At 45.8% G+C, this 26,588-nt stretch overlaps 1 protein-coding gene across 1 annotated transcript in view; it reads left to right on the top strand.

Annotated features, from left to right (window-relative positions):
- The window catches only part of LOC138363918 (zinc finger protein 271-like), a 93,113-nt gene extending 83,058 nt beyond the window's left edge, over nt 1-10,055 (top strand). Inside the window, exon 4 of the mRNA XM_069323379.1 lies at nt 6,245-10,055. Within this exon, the coding sequence (XP_069179480.1) occupies nt 8,417-9,883 (1,467 nt within the window). The 5' untranslated portion in view covers nt 6,245-8,416 and the 3' untranslated portion in view covers nt 9,884-10,055. The remainder of the gene's footprint in view (nt 1-6,244) is intronic.
- The last annotated feature ends 16,533 nt before the right edge of the window (nt 10,056-26,588 follow it).

Here is a 26,588-nt window from a genome sequence, read left to right on the forward strand (position 1 = left end):
GGAGCCTGACTGTGATAAAGACTGTGTACAATTTCCAGATATCAGTGAACACAATGCTGTTGTGGGATAGGTTGGACATGTATATGAGTGGGAGGTTATAAATAGGAGCTGCCTCATATGGGCCAATAGGCCTTCTGCAATTACCGTTATTCTTATGTTCACATGTTCTGTTCAAGATGTTCACAGCACTATGCAGGTAGCCACAGCACCCTACCATTGTTTGGTCCATCTTAGAATCTTGAAATGACTTCTCATGTTCCTTTACAGAATAAACTTGTGGAAAATTATTAATTTACAGGATTTAGTGACCAGGATTCTGATAATAGGATTGTGGTGATAATTAGCCCTGTTTGCAGTATGGTGGGAGGAGTAATCTTGGTGAGGGAGGTAGCATCGTCTGCTAATTCTGTGTGGCAACCTGTTATTGTCTGGACTCAGCATACCAGCTTAGTGGTTCGCTATGGTGAAAACAAATGTAGATTCTTATACTGTATATGATGTGTGTATATAGTGTAATAACAGCAAAAGGAGTACAGGCATACCTCAGTTTAAGAGTTTAATTGGTTCCTGGAGACGCCTCGTATTCCGAAAACTCGCATTCCGAAGCTAATTTTCCCATAAGAAATAAAGGGAAATGAATTAATCCGTTCCTGACTACCCCAAAAACCCCACATCAAATTAAATGTTTATACCTAATTCATCTAAATAAACCTACAAAACTATGTTCAAGTTATTACTTGCCTTGCTGTTGAATGCTGTAGGCGTATGGAAGATGGTGAGGAGGTGGGAGGAAGAGAGGAGTTACTGTTTGGAAGGGGAGTCCCCTTCCATTATCACATCAGGCAGTGAGGACTTCACTGATATGCACACTCTGGCACATTTTGCCTGCATACCACTAGGACTTGCTTGTTTTACTAAGAATTTGTCTAATGACACTTGTTTTTCCCTACATTTTAACACTTGTCTGTAGTAAGACATCACATTATCATTTAAAAGGTCAATGCAACGGCCTGCTACAGCTTTATCTGGGTGAGTTTTTTCAACAAAACTTTGTAGTTCTTCCCATACTTCACACATTTTCTTAATCAAGAAGGGACATCCTCTACTGCCTCTACTCACAGCTATTTTCTTAGGTAGAACCTTTCCAATGGCTTTCTTGAGACCCATGGCAAGATATATAATGACAACTTTTATGCTCAAATGGCCAAAAAACCGATAAAAAACTGTAAATCCTTGTGAAGAATTCAGGTGGGGTAGTCACTGGACACGAGACACTGGTAAACTGAGGCGCGATCGTCATGCCACCACGCGCCAGTCGGCCTGTACACGTATCAACAAACTCGCGTTCCGAGGTAACCCTCGCCTTCCGAGACATATTTTTGAGTAAATCCTGCTCGTCTTCCGAAAAACTCGCATACAGGGACAATCGCATTCCGAGGTACCACTGTATGTTGGGAGAAGGATTGTTGCCGAGTGAGGTGTTGGTGAAAGAGGGAGTGAGGAGGCGTCTGCTAGTGACCCTGAGGGCTTCATCGCTCAGCGCCCATAATTTGCTCAACTTCTCAGCTCCATCATGGCTATAGTATGTCACATACAATATTTAATTTTATTTTACCATGATCAGAGGCTACAATTTAACAATATAAGAGAAAATAATTTTTTGCACAGAATTTATTTTCGGCGCACCACAGAATTGTCATTTATTATGGCCGTACAGCATGGTGGTTAAGTCTAGCCAACCTGCTATCTGTCCGCACACCCATGACGTAGGAAGTTTGCTGCTTTGGCTGCCGTGTTTGCCATTTCTTGGGTCAATATTCGGGCGCAGTGCTTTTGGAGGTCGAAAAGTTCTCAGGGATCCCTGGAGGCTCCCAGTCACCCTCCCTCCCTCCCTCCTGCCGACTTTTTTTTTAGCATTGTTTGGATGCTTAGCTTCCGAACTGGATTGCTAGGTAGCCGGCACAAGGGGTCCGGGGCTCCCCCATCACCCTAGCGGGGAGGGGATGGCTGCGCTTACGAGTGGTGCGACGGCAAAGTGTGATGTTTGCTGTTTCCCTTGTTAACTTGGGACTGGTTGGGTTTTTGGTTGCAGTTTTCTTACCATGTGGGGTCTGTTTTGTTATGCCTACTTCTCTGGGTGCCTAACTCTATTGGATGGCAGATAAGGAAAACCCCAACCATGGGGTGTTTTCCAGGGCCATTCCTCCCTGTACCTCTCTGAGGGGGCCAGGTTCTGGTTTGTGGTCCCCGGTAGGCTGAACTCCATTGACTAATGCCCTGATCGTGCTCAAGTCATTAACAGTGCTGTGCCTTGTGGTGTGGTCCTGTCCTGTGGTGGTGTGTTAACCAGGAGTAATTTCACAAGTACTCGGGGCTGCATATGCCTAGGGTTTCCTTTCCCTAGGTGCCCAGTAGGTATTGCCCTTGTGGCTTGGGGTTATCTTCCACAAGTCGCTTGGGGTCTGCCCTCTGTGGAATCTTTTGCTTCTCGGTAATTGCCCGCCCTTGGTGTCAGCTGGGGTGTTTCTTGCACCACTTGTTTTGTCACTGGTAGGGGCGCAAGGTACTGTGCAGCTAGTTTTCACCAGATTATAGCGATCGGCTATGTTCCACCTGGGTCGTTGTCCCTCATGCGGGAGTTTTCTTTTATTTTTGTTTCCTGCCTGGTGGGGGTCTGCCCCTTGGTGTTGGTACCCCTTCTATATAAATTGGTGGTCCTACTAGGTCCCTGTGAGTGTACACGTCCCGAGGGTTCAACTGTTAGTAGTTCGCTGGATAGTTTGGGGTGCCGGTTATCAGTATCTTGCCTGGGCTTCCCTTAGCAGAGCATCTAAGGGCCCTGGAAATCCCCTTTAGGGCTCTGTGGGTCCGATGGATGCATCCTCTGGGTCCCATCTCACTTCGTGTGAGTTTGAGGGTAGCTCTGTCCCCTTGTCTCAGGGTGACAATCACCAATTTGTGCCTCCCTCATGCTGCCTGTTGGGTCTGTAACACCTTTGACCCGGAGTCCTGCGAGTGGTGTTCCTTGCTTGTACTCCAGTTCATCCAATCCACTGATCTTGATACTCGGGTGCAGGCAGCTTTGGCGTTGCATGCGTGATTTAGGTTGCTGCAGTGCGCTGGGTTGGTTACTAACCCGGATGCCCTGAGCCTGCCCGGTTTTGCATATAGGGACTCGAACTTGGGGTTGTTATCGCCTCAACTTTGTTTCGTCCATGCCTCCCTTGTCCTTCCCCTGCTGTTCCTCGACCCTCTGCACCCAGTTCTGAAGTGTCTAAGGGTTTCAGAGTCTGTTCAGGGTTTAGTTGGTGGTGAGATTCGAGCAGTTTCAGGGGATGCTCCTTCTGGTGTGATGACGGAGGCATTCGAGCCTTTTTCTCCAGCTGGTGCTTCTGGGTGTGACCAATTGGCCCTGTTTGTTCCAACTTTTCCGGTGGACTCTGTCTTATTTCTTGAGGCACAGGGTTTGCAGGACGACTCGGCCCCGAGTCCTAATGTGGAGGTTCCCGAGGCAAGGGAGGGGTTGACATGGGGGACTTGGGTTCCATTTGACCCCGCTTGGGTGTTGGTACCCTATGAGCGAGGTTTGTTGTTGCAGGGGGGTGGGGTTTTCTTATCCCCTCCCTCCCTATACGATTTTGATATAGCATCAACCCCTTCCCGGGATCCCTCTGGTACTTCTGTCCCTCACTTCCAGAGGTTTTCGGCCTCCCGCATCGCGCCCCATTAGGTGCGGGAGGCTATTGCGGCTCGAGGCCATCTCCTGCATGACCTGGATTGTGCCTCAATAATGGATCCTGCCTCATTTGTGATTGGTTTTTCCTTTCCTTACTGGGTGCGTTACGAGGTTCTGGAGTCATCCTCTTTGGCAGAATAGCCTATATTTTCAGTGGCGGCATGGCATACGTTCTGTCGGTCCCACATGCTTGAGTGGCGAGAGGCCCTGATGGTTGTTAGGTTTACCCGGGGGGCGAGATTGAACGCTTCACTGCTTGTTTGTTCGTCCCTGCCCTTCTTTGGGATGTCGGCCTGTGTAACTTTGCGTACAGGTTCCCTCCCTTTCGGCTGCCCTGGTTGCTGAGGATTTACTCATCCGTGACCATTAGGCTTCGGTCTTGCGTTTCTTTTCCCTTCTCAAGCTGTCTTCGGACTGGCTTACGGAGGACATGGAGGCGTTGGTTGCTGATCCTAGTTCTGGTGCATTGGTCGCAGTGGTGCGGGTGTCAGCTGCCTTGTTGAAGCTGTTTGTGCCAATCCTAAGGGAGGCAGAGTCTCTGTTTTTTGCTTCTCGTTTTGGGTGCCATCAGGCGGTGCTTGCTCCATCCTTAGAATCCGCTTGAGCTCTGGCTCTTAGGTTTTCTCTGCCCATTTTGTTCTTTCTTTTTGCACAGTATGCGATGGTGCAGTTTCTGCAAACGGAGGTTTCTAGTTGTCCTCCCATGTCGGACTTTTTGGTTCTTAGGGGGGGGGCCCGTGGGGTTTCTAACCAAAAAGGTCATGCCCAGGGCTCGAGGTTGCTCTTATCGTGGTATGCCAGTGGTGCCAATTTCAGAGTCGGAACAGCCTTCCGGGCCGACGTCGTCTGGTTGGCGCGGTAATCGCTCTGCTCATCTATCAGCTTTTCATAAGGGGCCTCGGCCCTTTTGTTGGTCATCCTATTGACGAGGCAATTGGGAGGGAGAGGTTCGTGCAGTTTGCTCGCGCCTGGTCCCACGATTTGTCGGCTTTTCAAGTCGCTTCATGCAGCTTGCAGTGGCATTGGGTGGCCCCTCCTTCTTCGGGGGGCTCGGAGCTGGCAGGGCAGGCTTTCTCTCTGTTGGGTCACCTTGGAGTGGGTTTGCTTGGGTGTGGACAGAAGTCCTCATCCCTCAGGTTGGTTTCCCACCTGTTTCCGGTTTTGAAAAGAGACTGTGCAGACAATGCGGTACATTCTGAACTTGTTCAATCTGAACCCTTGGGTCTATTGCTCCTGCTTTCGGATGACTTCTTTGTCCCAGGTCCGGCTTCTCTTGGAACTGGGCGCTTGGATGGTGTCCCTGGAGCGAGTGGCAACCACCTCCCGGGAAAGTCCCTCTTGTTTTTATCTTTGGTTAAGTAGCTCCAGGGAGGCAAAGGGGCTCCACCAGAAAACCAGCGTTGAATGTAATGAAATGCCATTTTTTGGGTTAGACCCGGAGTCTTCCCGGCAACCCTCCCTTCCTCTGGTCGGAGGTTTTTCGCAGTTTTTGACATCCAGCCTCTGAACTTGGGGATGATAGCTGGTGTGGGAGGTCTGGAGCTCCCCATTCCCCCTTCTGCGGAAGGTGGAGCTGCACTGACAGCGGCACGGAGATGGTTGTGACATCATGCTCGTTTGTTAGTTTTTAGTTTGGAGAGTTCTTCTCAACAGTTTGGCTTTCAGTAGCAATTTTTTAACCAGATAGGTAGGTACCCCAAAACAAACCCTTTCTTGGGTGCCTGTCTCGGTCGATGGCAGACATAGAATGCTTCCAACCTCACGAGGCTTTCTATAGGCCATTGCTCCTCGTGCCTCTCTGAGGTGGGGCTAGGTTCTGGTTTGTGGTCCCTGTTAGGCCTAAGAACTCCATTCACTTGGCTGATGCCACGGTCTAATACGCTCATATCAGCCCGGATAGCTCTAGGGAGCCTCTGGTCTCACCCAGAAAATGGCATTTCATTACATCAATGCTGGTCTTTTAGGTTCAGATAGACAGTTGGCCAACCATCTCTTTCCTGTAGAATCTCTGTGATTCATAAAAACTAAGTAGATTTGTTACACAGTATCTTCCTGTTCGAAAACCATACCGTCTGTCCATTTTTATGTCATTATTGTACTCTCCAGGTGTTCTACCCATTGTTATGTTAACAATGGATCAACCCATTTGGTGTTAGCTATTTTTTTCTAATGTTTTAACTACCATACTTGTTAATGATATGGGTCTGTAATTTAGAGGGTCTTCTCGGATACCATTTTTGCAGATTGGAATTATGTTTGCCATTTTCCATATACTGTATCTGCTAAGATTCCTGTGCGCAGGGATTTGTACCTGTTAGCAGTCTGCTGGCTGATATATTTTACCTATACTGTATATCTTTGTTTTATTTGGAGAAAGAACCATTATAGTATTGGAATTATTAAAAAAAAAATCCTATTTGGGAAATCTTTACTAGATTTCGAAGATTCTGTATTTGGTATTTGTTGACTTTAAACGACTTGGTAATCTCTCAATCTTTTCTTTCACAGCTCCTACGGTCACCAGAAGAATAATACCTGCAGTGCCAGGACCCAGTGGTATTGAATAATACCTGCAGTGCCAGGACCCAGTGGTGTTGAATAATACCTGCAGTGTCAGCATCCACACAGTGTCAGATATACTGCATACATGTTGTCAGCAGCATTATGAAACGCATTATGGTGTAAGAAATACTACATGTAAATGGGTAAGACTGTCTTCAGCACACTCATGTGAATGACTACATGTATTATCAATATGTCATGCATTATTAACATCTCATGTACTATGGTAACAAAGGAAATGTGTATTTAAATTAAATTTGGTGTATCATTAATTTAAAAATCTCGGTATTTATTAGCTCATTGTGTATGTGGTACAGTATTGTTTGGCAAGAATACATTTTAAGATTTTCAAATTAATTATTTTTATTATCAGGTTCTAATATAAAAAAGTTTAATATATATTTTCAGTTTTAAAACATTTCATACTTTTTCTCCTATGTGAGCCATTGTAAATGTTGAGAAAGCATTAAAATAATCTTTATACTGTATAGTAATTATGATTTTTTTCTTGGGTAATTTGCTCTTAAGCTCAAAAGGCTCTCCAAATAAGATAATATATCAGTGTTCTTAATGCTCAGAATTTATTTATTTATTCACATATTTACATGACTGTATTGGGGATTTAAAAATAACAATGTGCATGGTACATTGGATCAGTAAGTTCTTGTAAAAATCACATACATATATGTTTGCAAATGACAAACCACATGAGGGTCCACTGTACCTGACTCTTGTGCTATGGTTATATTTATAATAAGACATCCATCAGTTCTGTGGTTATATTTATAAGAGAACATCCCTCAATTCTCTGATCATATTTATAATAAGACATTCCTCAGTTTTTTGGTTATATTTATTATAAGACATTCCTCAGTTCTGTGGTTATATTTATAATAAGACATTCCTCAGTTCTGTGGTTATATTTATAATAAGACATTCCTCAGTTCTGTGGTTATATTTATAATAAGACATTCCTCTGTTCTGTGGTTATATTTATAATAAGACATTCCTCAGTTCTGTGGTTATATTTATAATAAGACATCCCAAATTCTGTGGTCATATTTGTAATAAGGTTCTGTAGTGAAACATCTTAATACTGTGGCTGTATTTATAATAAACCATCCCTCTCTGCTGTTGCTATATGTACAGTATGATAAATCAGTATAATTATAAATAAATTTATAATATATTTAATTTTCCTATACAAAGACATTTTGTTAATCTTAAAAAAAAAAAAATTGCCACAGGATTTGTTTGTAATGTTTACAAAGTTATACACGGACACTAACTTTCCTGCTGGTGAACGCATGTGGAGACGTAGATTTGTATGTTTGCTTTTACACTTGCTGATTCACAGGAAATATTGTAGAGTATATTTTATGTCTAGCACATTTTATAATATAATAAGCACAATATTATCTTACTATTTATGAATAATACCAGTGGTTTACATATTGTAACTTTTTTCCATTCTCTTGTGTCTTTGACAATTAATTAAATTACTTTATATTCCTACAAAAGTTAATTAGATTATTCCAATTGCTTATCTGATATTGAGTGCCATCTGTTGACAACAGAGTTAACACTATAACCTGTGTGCTCTATTCTGGTTACTCTATACTGATTGCTATGTAGTTACTTGAATTATTTATGTATCCGACAGTCCAAGTGTTTTTGGCATCTCTTAACAATATTTGCTTTAGTAATAAATAAAAGCTCATGCATTTAAAATATATCAAACATATTACTAAGATTTATAAAGAACACAACAATTTATAAAGGAGACAAATACTAGTAATAATTGTCTACAAAACTTAACTAATGAAATGTAGAATATTTCATTAGATAATACTTGCTTTTTGGATCAAATAGCTGTAAAGGTTTATACAATCAAGAAAACTGTACAAATATTTATTCAAAAGAAAAATGTCATCAGTGTTGAATGTTCAAAATTATATTATGAAAACATCTCGCATAATAGCATGCAAAACATTTAGAGAAAAAAAGTAAATACATTGTCTAAACTACTTTCAAAAATATCAAAATTTATATAAGTGACCATTCAGGAGAAAAGTCATATCACTGTAGAATGTGTCTGAAAGACTTCAAAAATAAATTATGGCTAATAACACACACTCAAGGATTCATACAGGAGAGAAACCATATCACTGTTCAGAATGTCAAAAAGATTTTTCAGTTAAATCAAATCTAATAACACACATGAGGATTCATACAGGAGAGAATGCATATCACTGTTCAGTATGTCAAAAAAACTTTACTCGAAAATCAAATCTAATAACACACATGAGGATTCATACAGGAGAGAAACCATATCACTGTTCAGAATGTCAAAAAGATTTTTCACTTAAATCAAATCTAATAACACACATGAGGATTCATACAGGAGAGAAACCATATCACTGTTCAGTATGTCAAAAAGACTTTTCACACAAATTATCTCTAATAAAACACATGAGGATTCATGCAGGAGAGAAAACATATCACTGTTCAGTATGTCAAAAAGACTTTTCACACAAATTATCTCTAATAAAACACATGAGGATTCATACAGGAGAGAATGCATATCACTGTTCAGTATGTCAAAAAAACTTTACTCGAAAATCAAATCTAATAACACACATGAGGATTCATACAGGAAAGAAACCATATCACTGTTCAGTGTGTCAAAAAGACTTTTCACGAAAATCGGATATAATAACACACATGAGGATTCATACAGGAGAGAAACCATATCACTGTTCAGAATGTCAAAAAGATTTTTCACTTAAATCAAGTCTAATAACACACATGAGGATTCATACAGGAGAGAAACCATATCACTGTTCAGTATGTCAAAAAAACTTTACTGGAAAATCACATCTAATAACACACATGAGGATTCATACAGGAGAGAAACCATATCACTGTTCAGAATGTCAAAAAGATTTTTCACTTAAATCAAATCTAATAAGGCACATTTGGATTCATACAGGAGAGAAACCATATCACTGTTCAGAATGTCAAAAAGATTTTTCACTTAAATCAAATCTAATAAGGCACATTTGGATTCATACAGGAGAGAAACCATATCACTGTTCAGTATGTCAAAAAAACTTTACTCGAAAATCACATCTAATAACACACATGAGGATTCATACAGGAGAGAAACCATATCACTGTTCAGAGTGTCAAAAAGACTTTTCAGACAAATTATCTCTACTAATACACATGAGGATTCATACAGGAGAGAAACCATATCACTGTGCAGAATGTCAAAAAGATTTTTCACTTAAATCATATCTAATAAAACACATGAGGATTCATACAGGAGAGAAACCATATCACTGTGCAGAATGTCAAAAAGATTTTTCACTTAAATCAAATCTAATAAAACACATGAGGATTCATACAGGAGACAAACCATATCACTGTGCAGAATGTCAAAAAGACTTTTCACAAAAATCATATCTAATAAAACACATGAGGATTCATACAGGAGAGAAACCATATCACTGTTCAATGTGTCAAAAAGACTTTTCACAACATTCAAATCTAATAAAGCACATTAGGATTCATACAGCATAAGAGTCATTTGAATATTGTCAAAAACACACAGAAATCACAATAGCGTGATGCATCAATGAACAAATCCACAAGGACCATGACGAGGATTTGAACCTATGTCTGAGATCATCCCAGACGTTGCCTTATCGACTGAGCTACGACATGGTAAAAAGAGTTGAAACCAGAAGTTTTACTGAACTTACTTGAATCCTGCAGCCTCTCCGAGACACAAACCAGGGCTTTACACAGCTCCCCCCATGCACTCTAGCTATGTCAACAGGCCGTTCTACCTCTTCTGACGTAGGTTCGAATCCTCGTCACGGCCCTTGTGGATTTGTTCATTGAAGCATCACGCTATTGTAATTTGTGTGTGTAATGAAGTGAGGGGAAGAGGTAGAACAACCAAAAAAACTCCCTCCCAAAAGAAAACAATAAAACTTACTTGGCGTGGTTATTACTTTCTCTTTTCCCCTCCAGCTTTTACTGCGCATAACTCTACTGCTCTCTTGATCTGTCTTGATATTCCCTTCATCCCTCAACTTTTTCAGTCACCCATTCAGTGTTTTGTGGTTCGTATCTTTGTGAGTAAATGGTATGCAGTCTGTTCCGTTTATCTCCCCTCAAATTTTACGCTTTCTCTTCATGATCCTAAACACTTGTTGGACTCTTTACCAGAGCCTGTGCTCCTTTTGGATGATTTTAACTGTCAGCATACCCTCTGGGGAGATATTCTGACAAACACCCGGGGACACCTTCTTGAACCATTTGTGCTCACTTCTCTTCCTTTATAACTAGTGAATTCTGGTGAACGCACTCATGTTGATTCCCACCATTTCCTGTATTGATCTTTCTGCTCATCTTCTCTTTATATGGACTTCAACTGGCAGGTTCTTGATGACCTACATAACAGTGACCTTTTCCCCAACCTTCTCACTTTTCTTTTCTTCTCACCCTCCCCTCTCTTTCCCTAGGTGGAAGTTTGACAAGGCTGTTTGGAACCTCTTTACCTTTGTGTTACTCTTTCCGACCTCTCTGATTTTCCTCTTTCCCGAGCCCCCCTCCTCCTTTCATGACACAGTTTTTGATGCTGCCCTCAGTTCTGTTCCTCGCTGTACCTCCCGGGGTGCACAGAAGTGCGTTCCCTGGTGGAATGCAGCCTGTGCTCAGGCTGTCCACTGTAAGCGTGCGGCCTAGAAGAAATACCGTTGTTGACGGACGCCTGATTCTTTGCTTTTGCGTCAGAAGTCAAGTGTGGTGGCCCGTAGGGCCATCTGTACGACTAAGAGTGAGAGTTGAAGATCTTTCATTTGCACTATTATGTCTAACACCCCTCTGCCCCTGATCTGGGAGGAAATCTGCAAGTTAGTGGGTAAGTTTTTTCCAGATGTCTTGCCAGTTCTTCACCTCTGTGGTTCTATTGTGGCAGATCCGGTCTCGGTCAAAACCGAACTGGGTTCACACTTTTCAACTGTTAGCTCCGATTCTCATCTTCCTCCTTTCCTTACTCTTAAGCCTCTTCTTGAATCTTGTCACTTAGATTTTCAAACGCCTCTTCATCTTCTTTATAACGCTCCTTTCTCTCTCAGAACTCCAGTCTGCCCTGGCCTTCTGTGGTTCTACAGCGGCGGGTTCAGATGATATTCATTATGTAATACTTTGACATCTCCCTCCATACACATTTCAGTATTTACTGAATGTTTATAACAGTGTCTGGGAGTTGTCATCATTTCCCGAGGACTGACTTGAGGTGGTTCTTCTTCCTATTTGAAAACCTAGTTCTCTGTGGTCAATGGACTTTCGCTCCATTGCTTTAACGAGTTGTGTCTGCAACCTCTTTAAATGTATGGTCAGTGTCAGTCTGATATGGTTCTTGGAATGCTATCACCCCCTCTCTCCTTCTCAATTTGGCTTTCGCAAGTGTTGCTGCATGACTGATGTTCTCCTGAATTTAAAGGTCTATGTTTGTACTACCTTTGCTATGAAGACCTTCGTGGTTGCAGTCCTTTTTGACCTGGAAAAGGCGTATGACACCACCTGGAGATAAAACATTCTGTTCCAACTCTGTTCTTTTGGGCTTCGTGGCACTCTCCCTCTCTAACTCAAGATCTTCCTCTCTTGTCGTTCCCTTAGAATGAGATTCTAAGGGAACCTCTCTGCCTCTTTTGGGCAGTACGGTGTACCTCAAGGTTGTGCTCTGAGCACTACTATTTTCCTGGTAACCCTCAATGGTCTTCTTTCCTCCCATCCCTCTGGCATTTTCTCAGCTCTCTATGTTGATGATCTTACCCTCTGCTGTCAAGGTGATGACTCGCCTTTTCTGCAATGGTGGCTTCAACTTGCGATTGATGCCATGTCGTCCTGGGCCACCAATCATGGCTTCAAGTTCAATCCAACTAAGACTTGTGCTATGACCTTTACTCGGAAGCAGGTCGTTCTTTGACCCCACTCTGTCCTCTTTATAGTAATCCTCTTTTATAAAGGATTCTGTTAAACTTTTTGGGTTAATCTTTGACACTTGCTTGTCTTGATCACCCCATATCTCTTACCTTCGAGTTGAATGCTTCAAAGCCCTTAACTTACAAAGGTGGTCTTGTCCCATACTTCCTGGGGAGCGGAAAGGTGCATGCTGCTCTCTTTACATTCCTTTCTTATGCTGTCTAAACTCAATTATGGCTGTCTTGCTTACTCTTCTGCCTCCCCCCCCCTCCCTGTTCAGCTTGTTGATGCCATGAGGGGGGCTTAGTGGGCGGCTGCTGGAGTGTAATGCTCCTTTGGACAGTCCTCTGCCCTTTTGTAGCCTTGTGCTCCTGCTGCTATCCTCTCTAATTGTGCTGAACAACTTTTCCTTTTCCTTCTGTTTCGTTTTTCTCCCCTCTTTTCTCCTATCTGCTTGTCGTTTCCTGCCGACCTTTTGCTTGTTTTGGTTATTCCTTTGGACTTCTTCTATTTTGACGCCCAGGTGCTTGAGGAGGCATACTCTTGCACCCGTAGAACTGTAGTACCCAAAGTCGAGAGCGAGGGGAAACCTTTTATTGTCAATCCTCCTTTCATCACTGAACACGATCTCGACAGACTGACGGTTCTTAAGGTGGCGTTTGTTGGGCGTATACTCACGACACAGCCCTAGGAGGCCCCGGCGTGATCAGCAATAGCTTCTTGTTGGGTGTCCTGCCTCTAACTGTGGCTTCATGGTGGGTGTGGGGGCACATTTGTGAATGAATGTTTCTTTTTCGTCCTCATGTTAAATTCTGTTTCTCCTTTACCTTCTCAGGCTCGTGGGGTGGGCAACCAAGCCCCCCGAGTCGGTCCGTGTTGGAAGACCGGGCTCTGCAGCCTCCGCTGCATTGGGCCCCGACCCTGCTCCTCCTTTGGCCTGAATGTTTTGGCATTAATGTGCATTTACAAAGGTGAAATGTAATTCTGATCAGCTTCCATATATACTTTATACACATACATATACACACACACATACCTACATATACATACATATATACACACACACACATGCATTTGTCTCTCTTACTCTGACAGGGTGAGATAGCTGATAGAGAAACTAGTGTGCAATTAAGTGCTTAATCACTGAAGGTGATTAAGGTGCTTTTACAAGCTCAGGTTATATAGTTACATCACATACATTGAGTAATTGATACATTACATGGTTAATGTTGGGTACAAGTCCAATATATCAAGTGTTCCAGTACTCATATAGTAATTACACAGTTCAGCATACCTTAGCCCAGGAGGGCGAAAGTCAGTCAATCTACAATATAATGTTCAAGAGTGCATGTTTTCTCTTTCACAAAGTTGACACATTGTGTACTCGACATTTGGGTTTTGAGGAAGCTGCCAGATACGTCTATATCCCAAGCGTATTCTGGCCACTAACATCACATTGCCAGGTTCTTGTTCTATTAGTCCCATATGTGAATGTCTCCTCACGATATCCATCATAATATTTAATGCTACAACTTTCAGGTCTTTGTGAATTTGTTAGGGTGGTGAGATCTGCATTAGATATTTGTTTAAGTATTCTCTTTGTCACTGCTAATGAAACACCCATATCAATTTCTACCACTGGTTTTCTACAGGCTGTCTTTGCAAGCATATCAACAGTGTCATGCCTTGAGATGCCAACATGTGATGGTATCCATAGGAATTTAATTTCAAATCTGTTTTCTTTAGCAGCTAAAACATTCATTCGAATATCACTGACTATTTTCTGGGTGTCACTACTATGTGAGTTCAATGCCAGGAGTGCACTCTGCGAGTCAAAGTATATAAGTCCACTGCCTTTGTCTTTTAAAAATTCAGTGGCAAGGTATATGCCTGCAAGTTTGGTTTGAGTTGTACTTGCCCAGTCATTGACGTGCTTCATTGCTGTGTGTGTTCAAATATATTACATGCACATTCGGTACATCGTCCACATTCTTCTACAGAGCCGTCGGTATAGCACTGATACACATCGTTACCCATACTCTGAGTACGTTCAGTGATGCTTTTCAGTGTTAACTGTTTTAATAATGTAGAGTGCACATTATCATAATTGCATTGTCCCTCTTACGGTCGTGCACATCCTTGTTGAATGTCCTGACTTCCGGAACGAGCGTGTGTCTTGTTTTCCGACCGTCCCTTGCGGTCGTTTGTATCTCGATGGTATTCTTGGTGACTCGGATACTTTTGATATCGTTCGCCTTATGCGTTTCTGTTCTCGTATTAGCGTCCTTGGTGATATTTAGCGCCCTCTGATTATCCAACACATTTGATGGTGCTACATAACCTTCTCGGTTTGTTGCCTTCTTTTTGATAATTACTTACTTCTGCTTTTCCCTCAACTCTTCGTCGTCTTGATGCTCTTCACTGTACTAGGCTACGCCTCAGTTCTGGTGCCTTTCCTTTGATTCCTACCCAGAGCCTGTATGTTGTAACCGGCATCCTGTGTCTACAGGATCAGTGTGATCATTACTGTCTTCGCTACTTTGCGTGGTCCCTACAACACCTTCACTCTCACTAATGTCGTACTTTGACCATTACCCTTCCTGTGGACCCTGTTCCCTTTCACCACATTCCCCTTTCTGCGTGACTGTCTTGCTGGCAAGGTTCTCTCTCTCGGATCGTCTTGCCAATGTTTTTCCTTGAGTCATTCCATCTTTGCCCCTATAGTGGGTTCCAATTCCTAAGTTTTGACCCCACATGAGTAAAGCTTTTACCCCTCCTACAGTTCTGAAATGAATTTTCCTTGCTCACTTTTATTCACACTCCTGCTTTATCTCCATCTTCACAGATGTATCCAAGTCTGCCGATAATGTAGGCTACTCTGTTGTATTTCCTGACTGCACCTGTATGTGTCGCCTGCCTCTGGAGGCATCTTCATGGCAGAACTCTATGTAATTTTGAATGCTCTTCGTCAACTGCTTTCTCACTGTCAATCTTCCTTTGTTGTAGTAGACTCGCAGTACCCTAATGGCTCTGGAGTCCTCTAATCCTGTCCATCCTGTAGTCGTCGAAATTCAATGACTGTTTCTTATCGCCTGTAGATTTCAGACAGTCGAGTTTTGCTGGGTTCCCAGTCATATAGGCGTTTCCTTAAATGCGCATGCTGATGCTGTTGCGAAGAAGGCTAGCCGCACTTGACCCATTTCCCGCAAAGGTGTTCCTTATTTCGACTTCTACCCAGTTATTCATTCCTCAATCCTTGCCCGGTAACAGGATCACTGATCTACTGTTACTGGTACCAAGCTACGTGCTCTTAAGGGTAGCATGTCACCACGGCCTTTCTCTTACCACCAAAACCGGCGGTGGGAAACGGCTCTCGCGAGATTATGTATTGGTCATACCCGTTTAACCACTTAACTGCGCCAACCGAGTATTCTCGGTCGGCGGGAAACTGCGCCAACCGAGAAAACTCTTTGGTTTTTCGGTACCAATTCTAAATGTGTACGAGGTTGGTTGTGTACAAAATGGACTCTTAGGACCTCCAGTGAGAGGCAGCCATCTTTGAAAAAATTCCCAGAATGCCCTAGGGCTACTGGCTGGGTTAGTACTGAATAAGCAACCATGGGTGGCGTACGCGCCTCTGGCTCCCAAACACTTGTCTGAGGTGGTGTTGAAAGATCGTGCTCTGTCGGTGAAATTCAAACCTTATTGTTTTAAGAACATAAGGGTCATAATATTGGTGAAGCTATGCACAATAACGACGTAACACAAAGGTCGGATGCAAGTGATACAGCACCTATGAGGACGATACAGCGAGCGTATCCAGTTGTAGCTCTGAGCGTCACCCTTGCAATCCTATCCCCCTCCCCGCTCAGCTCGTTGTCGCCGTGTGGGGGCTTAGTGGACGGCTGCCGGAGTGTGATGCTCCTTGGGACAGTCCTCTGTCCTTTTCTAGCCTTGTGCTCCTGCTGCTGTCCTCTCCAATTCTGCTGAGCATCTTTTCCTTTTCCTTCTGTTTCGTTTTTCTCCCCCTTCTTCTCCTATCTGCTTGCCGTTTCCTGCCGACCTTTTGCTCGTTCTGGTTCTTCCCTTGGACTTCTTCTATTTTGACGCCCGGGTGCTTGAGGAGGCATACTCTTGCACCCGTAGAACTGTAGTACCCGACGTCGAGAGCGAGGGGAACCTTTTATTGTCAATCCCCCTTTCGTCACTGAACCCAATCTCGACGGACTGTCGGTTTCTTAAGGTGACGTTTGTGGGGCGTATACTCACGACGCACCCCTAGGAGGCCCCGGCAAGTTCGGCGATAGCTTCTTGTTGGGTGTCCTGCCTCTAATTGTGGCTCCATGGTGGGTGTGGGGGCACATTCGTGAGTGAATTCTTCTTTTCGTCAAGATGATAACCCCTGTTTCGGCTGCTTCTGGCTTACCTTCTCAGGCTCGTGGGGTGGGCGACCAAGCCCCCGAGTCGGTCCGTATTGGAAGACCGGGCTCTGTAGCCTCTGCTGCATTGGGCCCCGACCTTGCTCCTCCTTTGGCCTCTCTGACTCCTTCCCCTGGCTCCCCTCCCTCCTCTGTGGTTGGGTCGAGCCCCAAGCCCCCAGTGGTGACTACCTCGTCCCCTGGCGCAGCTCCTTCTCTAGTTGTAACTACTGCGCCTTTTAACCCCTCTCTCTCTGGGGGTTCTCACCGCCGTCCTCGTCACGGCCGCCCTCGCTCGATTCCTTCCAGTTCTGCTACCTATCAAGCCTTGTTTGGTCCCGCTTCGTGGGCCAAATATTTTGATCTCCTCCCTCTTGATTCTGCGCCTCCTGACGATTTCTCCCTTCATCGACATCTCATTGATTCCGTGGATGCCTCCATTACTTTCAACCCCACTCGTCTCGGTACACGTGTCGTTGCTGCTCCTTCTCAGGATGCTGCTTCCCGCTTGGCTGCCTTATCCTGCCTTGGCGAGACCCCCGTTCGGGTCTCGAAGAACGCTCAGTTGAATGCCAGTGTTGGCACTATTTTGCTCCCGCCCCATGTAGCAACCGGTGTTCGGGACCTGCGCGACTGCCACGACGATATTCGACATATCCTCGCTGCCCAGGGCCATTCTATTCTCCAGGTGGACACGTTTACTCGTCCCCCTCGTGGTAGTCGCCGTCAACCCCTCCGGGTTGTGAAGATTACCTTTGATGGTAGGACCCTTCCACCCTCTGTCATTCTTGCTGGTGCCAGGTGCTCTGTCCAGGAGTACATTCCTTCTCCTCGGCTCTGCAACAAGTGCTGGAGGTTTGGGCATGGTGCCCTCCGCTGCTCCGGGACTGTCTCTCTCTGTCCTTTGTGTGGTGGCGAAGGTCACTCTAAGTCGGAGTGCACTTCTCCCCAGGCTCATTGCCTCAACTGCGGTGAGGCCCATCCTACCTTCTCCCGTGCGTGTGTCCATTACAAGTTTGAGGCAGCCGTCCTCAACCTGAAGCACCGGGAGCGTTTATCTTTCCCTGAGGCGAGGCGCCAGGTTCGCCGGCTCCCGCCTTATGCTAATATCTCTTATGCTCGCGTGTTGCGCTCTTCCTCTCCTCGTCCTTCCCGCCTTCCTCAGACTCACAACCGTTTTCGGGCCTTGGACCCTGATGCGCCCACTGCCCCCTCCTCTGTTCCTTTGGGTTCTCTCCCGAAGGATCCTCCTCCTGGTCCTCTGTCTGGGGTTCCCCTTCCTTCTACTCGGTCTGTCGTGTCTTCTGTGTCTTCTTCCTCGTCCCCCTCCGATCCTCCTTCCCATCCTCTTCCTCCTTCTATCGGCTCTCCCCACCGCCTGTCGGTGCGGGCGGATGTCCATCGCTCTCCTAACGGCCGTCGTGTGTGCTCTCGTTCGGCTTCTCCTGTTGAGACACTGAAATCCGTTGCCCGGTACGTAGTTGCTGGGACACCGGTCTCTTTAAGTCAGAAGCGTAAGCCTGGCTCCTCTCCTTCCTCTTCCCCGGCGGGTAAGAAGGCTTCGCTTTCTTCCTCAGCTCCTCCTTCAGGCTCTGTTGCTCCTTCCCCTCCCGTTTCAGTGCTTGCGCCCCCTGTTTCTGCTATGGAGGTTTCTTTGGCCCCTGCTTCCCTTTCGGTTGCTGCTCTTGCTGGGGTGCGCTCCCCTCTTTCTACTCCCCCTCCTGCTGCTGTCCTTGACGGCTCCTCTCCGTTGTCTCCTCCTCTTCCTCCTCCTCCTCCTCCTCCGGACCCTGCCCGCCCACCTCTGATCTGTTCTCCAGTTTCCTTCCCTCCGTCTTTGCTCAGTTTACCCATGCCCCCTAACCCTGACTTTGCTGACCCTGATCCCGACCCTGATATTCTTTAACGTGCTCTGTTGCTCTTTCGCCTTTGTTTCTTCCTTGTTCTCTGTTTTTGCCCTTTCTCTTCTCGTCGTTGTCCATTCTTCAATGGAACGTTCGAGGTTATTACGCCAATTTCCTCGAACTCCAACTTCTGATTTCGCGGTTTTCGCCCCTTTGTGTCTGTCTCCAGGAGCCAATGCTTGGTGCTCGTCCTGGTCGTTTTCGTGACTATTCCTTTCTCTCCCCCCCCCCAGCCATTGCTGGGGCTTCTAATTCTTCTGCTCTCTTGATTCGGGCTGATGTTCCCTTTGTTCCTTTACTTTTTCCTTCGCCTCTCCATTGTTCTGCTGCTCGTATCTTTGTGGGGAAATGGTACACAGTTTGTTCCATTTATCTCCCCCCGAGTGTCCCGCTCTCTCTTCCTGATTTGAAACGCCTCCTGGACTCCTTGCCGGAGCCTGTGCTCCTGCTGGGTGACTTCAATTGTCGTCATTCTCTTTGGGGTGACGTTCTGACGAATACCCGGGGTCGCCTCCTTGAGCCGTTTCTCCTCTCTTCTTCCCTGTCTCTTCTGAATTCTGGTGAGCCCACTCATTTGGACTCTCGGACTCGCACCCTTTGTTGTCTTGATCTTTCTCTCTGCTCTTCTTCTCTTTACTTAGATTTCACGTGGCAGGTTCTTGATGACCTCCATGGAAGTGATCATTTCCCCATCCTTGTTTCCTTTTTCTCTTTTCGCCCTTCCCTCTCTTTCCCTAGGTGGCAGTTTGCTAAGGCAGACTGGACCCTATTTACCCTCTGTGCTGCTCTCCCTGACCTCTCCCTTCTGCCTCTCTCTCGCGCTCTCCTCCTTTTTCATGACACTGTCTTCAACGCTGCCCTCCGCTCTATTCCTCGCTCTTCCTCTCGGGGTCCACGGAAGTGCGTTCTTTGGTGGAATGCGGACTGTGCTCGGGCTGTCCGCTGTAAGCGTGCAGCCTGGAAGAGGCACCGCCGTAGGCAGACGACCGATTCTTTTCTTTTCTTTCGGAAAGCGAGTGTGGTGGCCCGTAGGGCCATCCGTACGGCTAAACGTGAATGTTGGCATCTTATGTCTCAACAATTACGTCCGAGACCCCTCTGGCCCAGATCTGGAAGCGTATCCGCAAGATAGCGGGTAACTTCGTTCCCGATGTTTCACCGGTCCTTCACCTCCATGATACTCTTGTGGCGGACCCGTTGCAGGTCGCTTCCGAACTGGGTTCCCACTTTTCTTCTGTTAGCTCTGGTCTTCATCTTCCCCAATCTTTCCTTCTTCGTAAACCTGTCCTTGAGTCTCATCCTTTAGATTTCTGCACTCATCTTCAGCTTCCCTATAATGATCCCTTCTCTCTCTCTGAATTTCGTTCTGCCCTGGCCCTCTGCGGTTCTACGGCGGCTGGCTCCGATGGTATTCATTATGAGATGCTTCGCCATCTCCCTCCGAGCACGTCTCAGTATTTACTGAGTCTGTATAATCGGATCTGGGAGTCGTCGTCAGTCCCTGAGGACTGGCTCGATGCCGTTGTCCTCCCTGTTCGCAAACCGGGGTCTCTGGGTACTTCCCCTAAGGACTTTCGCCCTATTGCTCTCACAAGTTGTGTCTGCAAACTCTTTGAACGTATGGTTAACGTTCATCTGATGTGGTTCCTGGAACACCATCACCTCCTCTCCCCTTCTCAATTTGGTTTCCGCAAGTGCCGCAGCACGACAGATGTCCTGGTGAACTTGGAGGTCTATATTCGTACTGCTTTTGCTGCGAAGACCTCCGTTGTTGCCGTCCTTTTTGACCTAGAAAAGGCTTACGACACCACTTGGCGTTATCATATCCTATCTCAACTTCATTCTTTTGGCCTTCGTGGTCATCTCCCTCTCTTTCTCCGCAGCTTCCTCTCTCGTCGTTCCTTTCGGGTGCGCCTTGGTACCGCTCTCTCTCCCTCTTTTCAGCAATACGAAGGTGTGCCCCAGGGTAGTGTTCTGAGCACTACTCTTTTTCTTGTTGCCCTCAATGGTCTTCTTTCCTCTCTTCCTTCTGGTGTCTTCTCCGCTCTCTATGTCTATGATCTTACCCTTTGTTGTCAGGGTGATGATTCGCCTGTCCTTCAACGCCGGCTTCAACTTGCAATTGATGCCGTGTCGTCTTGGGCCACAGGATCATGGCTTCAAGTTCTCTACTTCTAAGACTTGTGCCATGACTTTTACGCGGAATGGGTTGTTCTTCGTCCCTCTTTGTCACTTTATGGTCATCCCCTTGAATACAAAGATTCCGCGAAGCTTTTGGGGTTATTCCTTGACACTCGTTTGTCTTGGTCTCCCCATATCTCTTACCTCTGTGTTGAGTGCTCTAAGGCCCTTACCCTCCTTCGGGTCTTGTCCCATACTTCTTGGGGGGCAGATAGGCGCACTCTCCTTGCTTTACATTCCTCTCTCGTCCTGTCTAAGCTCGATTATGGTTGCCCTGCTTACTCATCTGCTTCTCCTTCTACTCTTCGCCGTCTTGATGCTTTGCACCATACTGGGTTGCGCCTCAGTTCTGGTGCCTTTCGTTCGACTCCCATCCTTAGCTTATATGTTGACACTGGCTTCCTGTCTCTCCAGGACCGCCGTGATCGCTACTGTCTTCGCTATCTTGCGCGGTCCTTGCAACATCCTTCCTCTCGCCTCTGTCGTGCTTTAACTTTTACCCCTCCTGCGGTTCCTGTTCCTCTTCACCACCTCCCTCTTTCTGTCCGGTTATCTCGCCTACAGGATTCTCTCTCCGTTCGTATTTCTGATGTTTCTCCTCGTGTTGTTCCTTCTTTGCCCCCGTGGAGGGTCCCTCTTCCGCGGTTTTGTACTTCCTTGACCCGTATCACTAAAGCTTTTACCCTCCCTACGGTTCTAAAACGCCTTTTCCTCGAGCACTTTTCTTCTCACTCCCGCTCCGTTTCATGTCTTCACCGATGGGTCTAAGTCATGCAGGACGGTGTTGGCTACTCTGTTGTTTTTCCTGATCGCACTTATATGTGTCGCTTAGCCTCCGGAGACTAGCATCTTACAGCGGAACTTTATGCTATTCTCTATGCTCTTCGTCTCCTGCTTTCTCGTTGTCAGTCTTCCTTTGTAGTTGTTGTTGTACTCTCGTAGTGCCCTCATGGCTCTCGGGTCCTTTAATCCGGTTCATCCAGTAGTTGTCCGAGATCCAGCATTGGCTGTTTCTTCGTTCACAGTAAATTTAAGTCAGTTGAGTTTTGTTGGGTTCCCAGCCATATTGGTGTCTCTTTAAATGAGCATGTGGATGCTGCCGCCTAAGGAAGCTGTCCGCTCTTGTCCCATCTCTCAGTAAAGGCATTCCGTATTCCGACTTTACCCGGTTATCCATTCTTCAGTCCTTACCCGTTGGCAGGCTTCTTGGTCGTCTGTTACTGGTAACAAAGCTACGTACTCTTAAATGTTGTGTTTCCTCGTGGCCAGTCCTCCTTCCACCGTAACCGGACGGATGGGAAACAGCTCTGGCGAGGTTGCAGTATTGGCCATACTCGCTTAACCCATGGTCACTTGATAGGAGCGCCGCCCTGCTCCTTATTAGTCCTAGTTGCATTGTCCCTCTTACGGTCGTGCATGTCCTTTCTTGAATGTCCATGACTTCCAGGACGAGCGTGTCTTGCTTTCCTGACCGCCCCTCGCGGTCACCTGTCCCTCGATAGAATTCTTGGTGACTCGGATACTTTTGATATCGTTCGCCTTATGCGTTTTTGTTCTCGTATTGGCATCCTTGGTGATATTTAGTGCCCTCTGACTTATTTTGCGTATTTGATTGGTACTACGTAGCCTTCCCGGTTTGGTGCCTTCTTTTGATAATTACTTACTTTACAAGCTTGGCTACATACAATCTACAAGTACTAAAGCCAAGGGTGTACGTGAGTACATTTCATAAGAAATGTACATAAGAAACAGGAAGCGAAAATTTATTTGTACCTTGTGCACTGAGAGCGAAGTTGCGCTGTGTACCATGGACTACTTCGTTGATTATTACTCACTTCCGATGTACTGAGTGTGTAATACAGTATGTTACTGTGTAAATAGTGTGTGAAACTGTACATATTGTAATTTTAGTGAATTTTTAACAGGTAATATTGCGACAATAAACATTTACTGTGGACACATTACTGACACATGTATCACAGTTCCATGGAACATTATATATATGAACGTTTTACTGTATACATATTGTAAAGGACACAAATATGCATCATATACAATAAAAAAATCTATTAAACCGCATTGGTTTACATAAAACAAATAATTGAAAATATATTTGTGGCAATACCCGGTGCTTGAATGGCCCGCACGACTATGTCTCGGGCGATTCACGCACAGGGCGACCAGGATCCTGATGATGTCACAAGCGCACCTTGTCCACGTCCCCACAGCCAAAGTAAGTGGAATTTTCTATTTATTTTTACATAGACATGTTGAGGGAAGGGAATTTATCATTTTATGAAGAAAAAATAATTTTTGGGGAACACTTTATTTCTTGCGCACCGGGGGAATTTCACAATACTGTAAACTCAGCGCAGCACGGTTAACGTGCAGGCACTTAATAGAGCACCACCCTGTTCCTTATTGTCCAAAATGCATTGTGGCTTTTACGGTCGTGCATATCATTGTAGAATGTCCTGACTTCGAGCATGTGTGTGTGCGTCTTGCTTCCTGACAGTCTCTTGCCGTCACCTATCCCTTGATACAATCTTTGATGAATCTGATGCCTTTGACGTTGTTCACCTTATGTGCTTTTGTTTTTGTATTGGCATCCTTAGTGATATTTAGCGCTTTTTGAATATCCCGCACTTTTGACGGTGCTACATATCTCACCGGCTATATTCCGTCTTTTGATATTTTCTTTAGTACTAAACTAGGTGAGTGAGGTAGCATGAGACATTCAACTTCAACAATACTTTTACCAGAGTTTACTTGGTAAATATATTGTTTATAATCAATTATATCAGTTTGTAATAAAGTTATAATGATTAATTCTGTTACCTTTAAAGTTACCTCGAGCACCTGCCCAAAATGGTATGCATGATAGTGGCTTTGCAAGAATTTTATACTTAAACTCCAATGTATGCACTTTATCGACGCAATATACCTTCTTGTATATAAATAAACTAATGACAGAGCTTAAATAAATATATTTATTTGAATTGTTAATTAAGGTGTAATACTTGGCTCATACTTATGACTTGGTAATTATTATATACAACTTGCTTGACAATTGTCTGAACTTTCAAGGTCACTGTCCACTACTAACTGTAACTAAGAGTATTAAAGCATTTTAGTACTTAAGACATGCAACTTCACCGGTGTTATCAATACCTTCAATTTATATTGTAGTTATTATGATGAACTCAAATTTTGCTACAATGTAGCTATTGATAGTCTTGGCCTTATCTGTTAGATTAAGTAACTGCTCAAGATGGAATGCAGTGTTTGTGGCTTTCCAAAAATATAAGAATAACATTATTATTATTATTATGTGCTCTCAGACCACACTGTACCTTCTTGTTTTTAAATAAATAAATATAAAAATAAATTGTTATATTTCAATTTAATATTTTTATTCTGCTTAATGCAATTAAACTACCATACTATTGCTAGAACTACTGACTCCATAATGTAATAGTCTATGCTTGTCATCTTTAGGTATCATCCTTTTCTGGGGGGAGCTCCGTCGGCTCCCTGGAGCTATACCAGGCTGATATGCTAATGTCAGACTTTGGCATCAGTCATGTGTATGGATTTCTAGGGCCTACCGGGGACCACGGCCTGAACCTGGCCCCCTCAGAGAGGCAAGGGGAGCAATAGCCTATAGAAACCCCCGTGTGGTTGGAAGCATTCTATGTTTGCCATCGACCGGGTCAAGCATCCAGAAAGGTAAACATTCCAAAACAAACCCCTATTCTGGTTAAAATTGCTACCAAAAGCTGAACTAGTAGATAGAACTCCCCAACAGAAAACAAGCAAACTAGTATGACGTCACGTCACCGCGCCGCTGTCTGGGGAGGGGGAGCCCCAGACCACTCACGCCAGCTATCCACCCATCAGTTCTTCGACTGATGCTATAGGCAGCGGTTGTGTGCTCCGGCTCCAGTGGTTGTTTCAGCACTGTACCTAGAGTGTGGTGTCTGTTTTCTAGGTGGTGCGTGAGCCAGGAGTGATTCTCCAGTACTCGGGCTGCATGCGCCTAGGGTTCCCTTCCCTAGGTGCCCTGTATGTACTGCCCTTGGGGCCACCTTCCACAAGTTCCTTGGTTTCTGCCCCTGCTTGGCCGTTTACTGCTTGGTTTTCGGCCGCCCTTTGTGTGCTCGGGTGTTCTGTCTCCCTTGTTCGCCTTCGGGAAAGGGGCAGTTTTGCACTGGTGGGGCACAAGGTGCTGCACAGCTTGCAGCTTGTTTTCACCTATATGGCAGGCCGGGTCTGTTCCACCTGGGTATGCTGTCCTCTTGCGGGGTTTTCTTTTTATTTTTGTTTATCTACCTGGTGGGGGGTCTGCCTTCGTTCTTGCCTCCTGTGCCCCTTGTGTTCCGAGTATTATTCTGGTGGTTCCCCCTGCTAGGTCCCCGTGAGTGTACACGTCCCGGGGGTTCAGTGCTTAGAAAGTTGTTTGGTAGCTTTGGACGCCGGTTAGCAGTACCCTGCCTGGGATTACCTGAGCACGAGTCCTATTATAGTAAACGCTCGGGACCCTGGGAATTCACTGGGGGCGTGCAGGTCCGATGAATGTGACCCCGGAGTCCCCCCCCCCCCTCGCTTCCAGCGAGTTTGAGGGTTGCTCTCACCCCTTGTCTCAGGGTGACTCTGTTTGCCTCCGTCTGCTGCCTGTGGGGTCGGTGACCCCTTCGACCCGGAGTCGTGCGAGTTTTGTTGCTCGTTGTGGCTCGGTTACCCAGTTGTGCTGACTAAGCGGGTGCAGGCAGCAGGGGCGTTGCACTTTGAGCCTTGGTTGTGGCAACGTTCTCGTTTGTTTACTCCCCGGGAACCTCGGGGCTGCCCCGTTTTGGTTCGTGTTGGGACTTGGGGGTGTTGGTTGCTTCGGTTCCTTCTATGCCCCCTTGTCTTTCCCATGGATGCCCTCGTCCTGCCGTCATCCGGTTCCTTACCGTCTGTGGGTTCGGGGCGGGGTTCGATGGTTTTGAGACTCAGGCAGTCTCGGGGAATTCCCCTTCTGGGGTAGTGACGGGGGCATTTGAGCCTGTTCCTCCAGCTGTGTTGTAAGAGTCTGCCAGTGGGCTGCCTTCCTTAGTATTTTTTGTAAAAATGCAGCTGCCCCGGTTTTCTGGTACGGCCGGGGCTTTGGGGAGACGGCTTGACCCCTGGGACCTGTCGTGTGGGTTCCTGGGGCTGACTTGGGGGGCTTTGGCCCCGTAAGACCCCGTGGGGGGGTTTTCTCGACCTCTAGGCGGGGCTTGTGGTTACGCGGAGTGGGGTTTTTCCTCCCCACTCGCCGTACGTGTTGTTGTTGGGCATCAACCCCTCCCCGGGTTCGATTCCTTGGTTCCTTTGAGTCGGTTAGTTCCGTCCTGTGGGTGGATGCCTCCCCCTTTTCGGGACGGTGTCTTCGTCATGTTTTCCCGTTCTTGGAGTTCTACATGACTTCTGGTCTCGGGTGCGACTGTGCCTTTGTGTGCCTTCGAGACTGGTGTTTGCTTCTGTGTTCTCGAGGGTTCGGGAAGGTTTTTGCTACTTCCCGTATTATTGGAACGTCTGTTGGCTCCTAGTCCGGGTCGCCGTATTGGGCTACTTGTAGCCCAGTTGGGCTACTCGTGGCCCAGTTGGGTTCCCTGTTGGGCTCTTTGTCTTTGCTTAGTTTGCTGGTTTTGTTGTTACTGCTTCCTCTTATGGCTACTTTTCTAGTGCAGTTGTCCTGGTTGGCGCCTTCCCGCAGAGCAGGTTGTGCGGTTCGGCCAGCGTGTCATGCGCATGCGCCGTGGA

The sequence above is a fragment of the Procambarus clarkii genome, chromosome 12 (assembly GCF_040958095.1).
Source record: "Procambarus clarkii isolate CNS0578487 chromosome 12, FALCON_Pclarkii_2.0, whole genome shotgun sequence".
Classification (NCBI taxonomy): domain Eukaryota; kingdom Metazoa; phylum Arthropoda; class Malacostraca; order Decapoda; family Cambaridae; genus Procambarus; species Procambarus clarkii.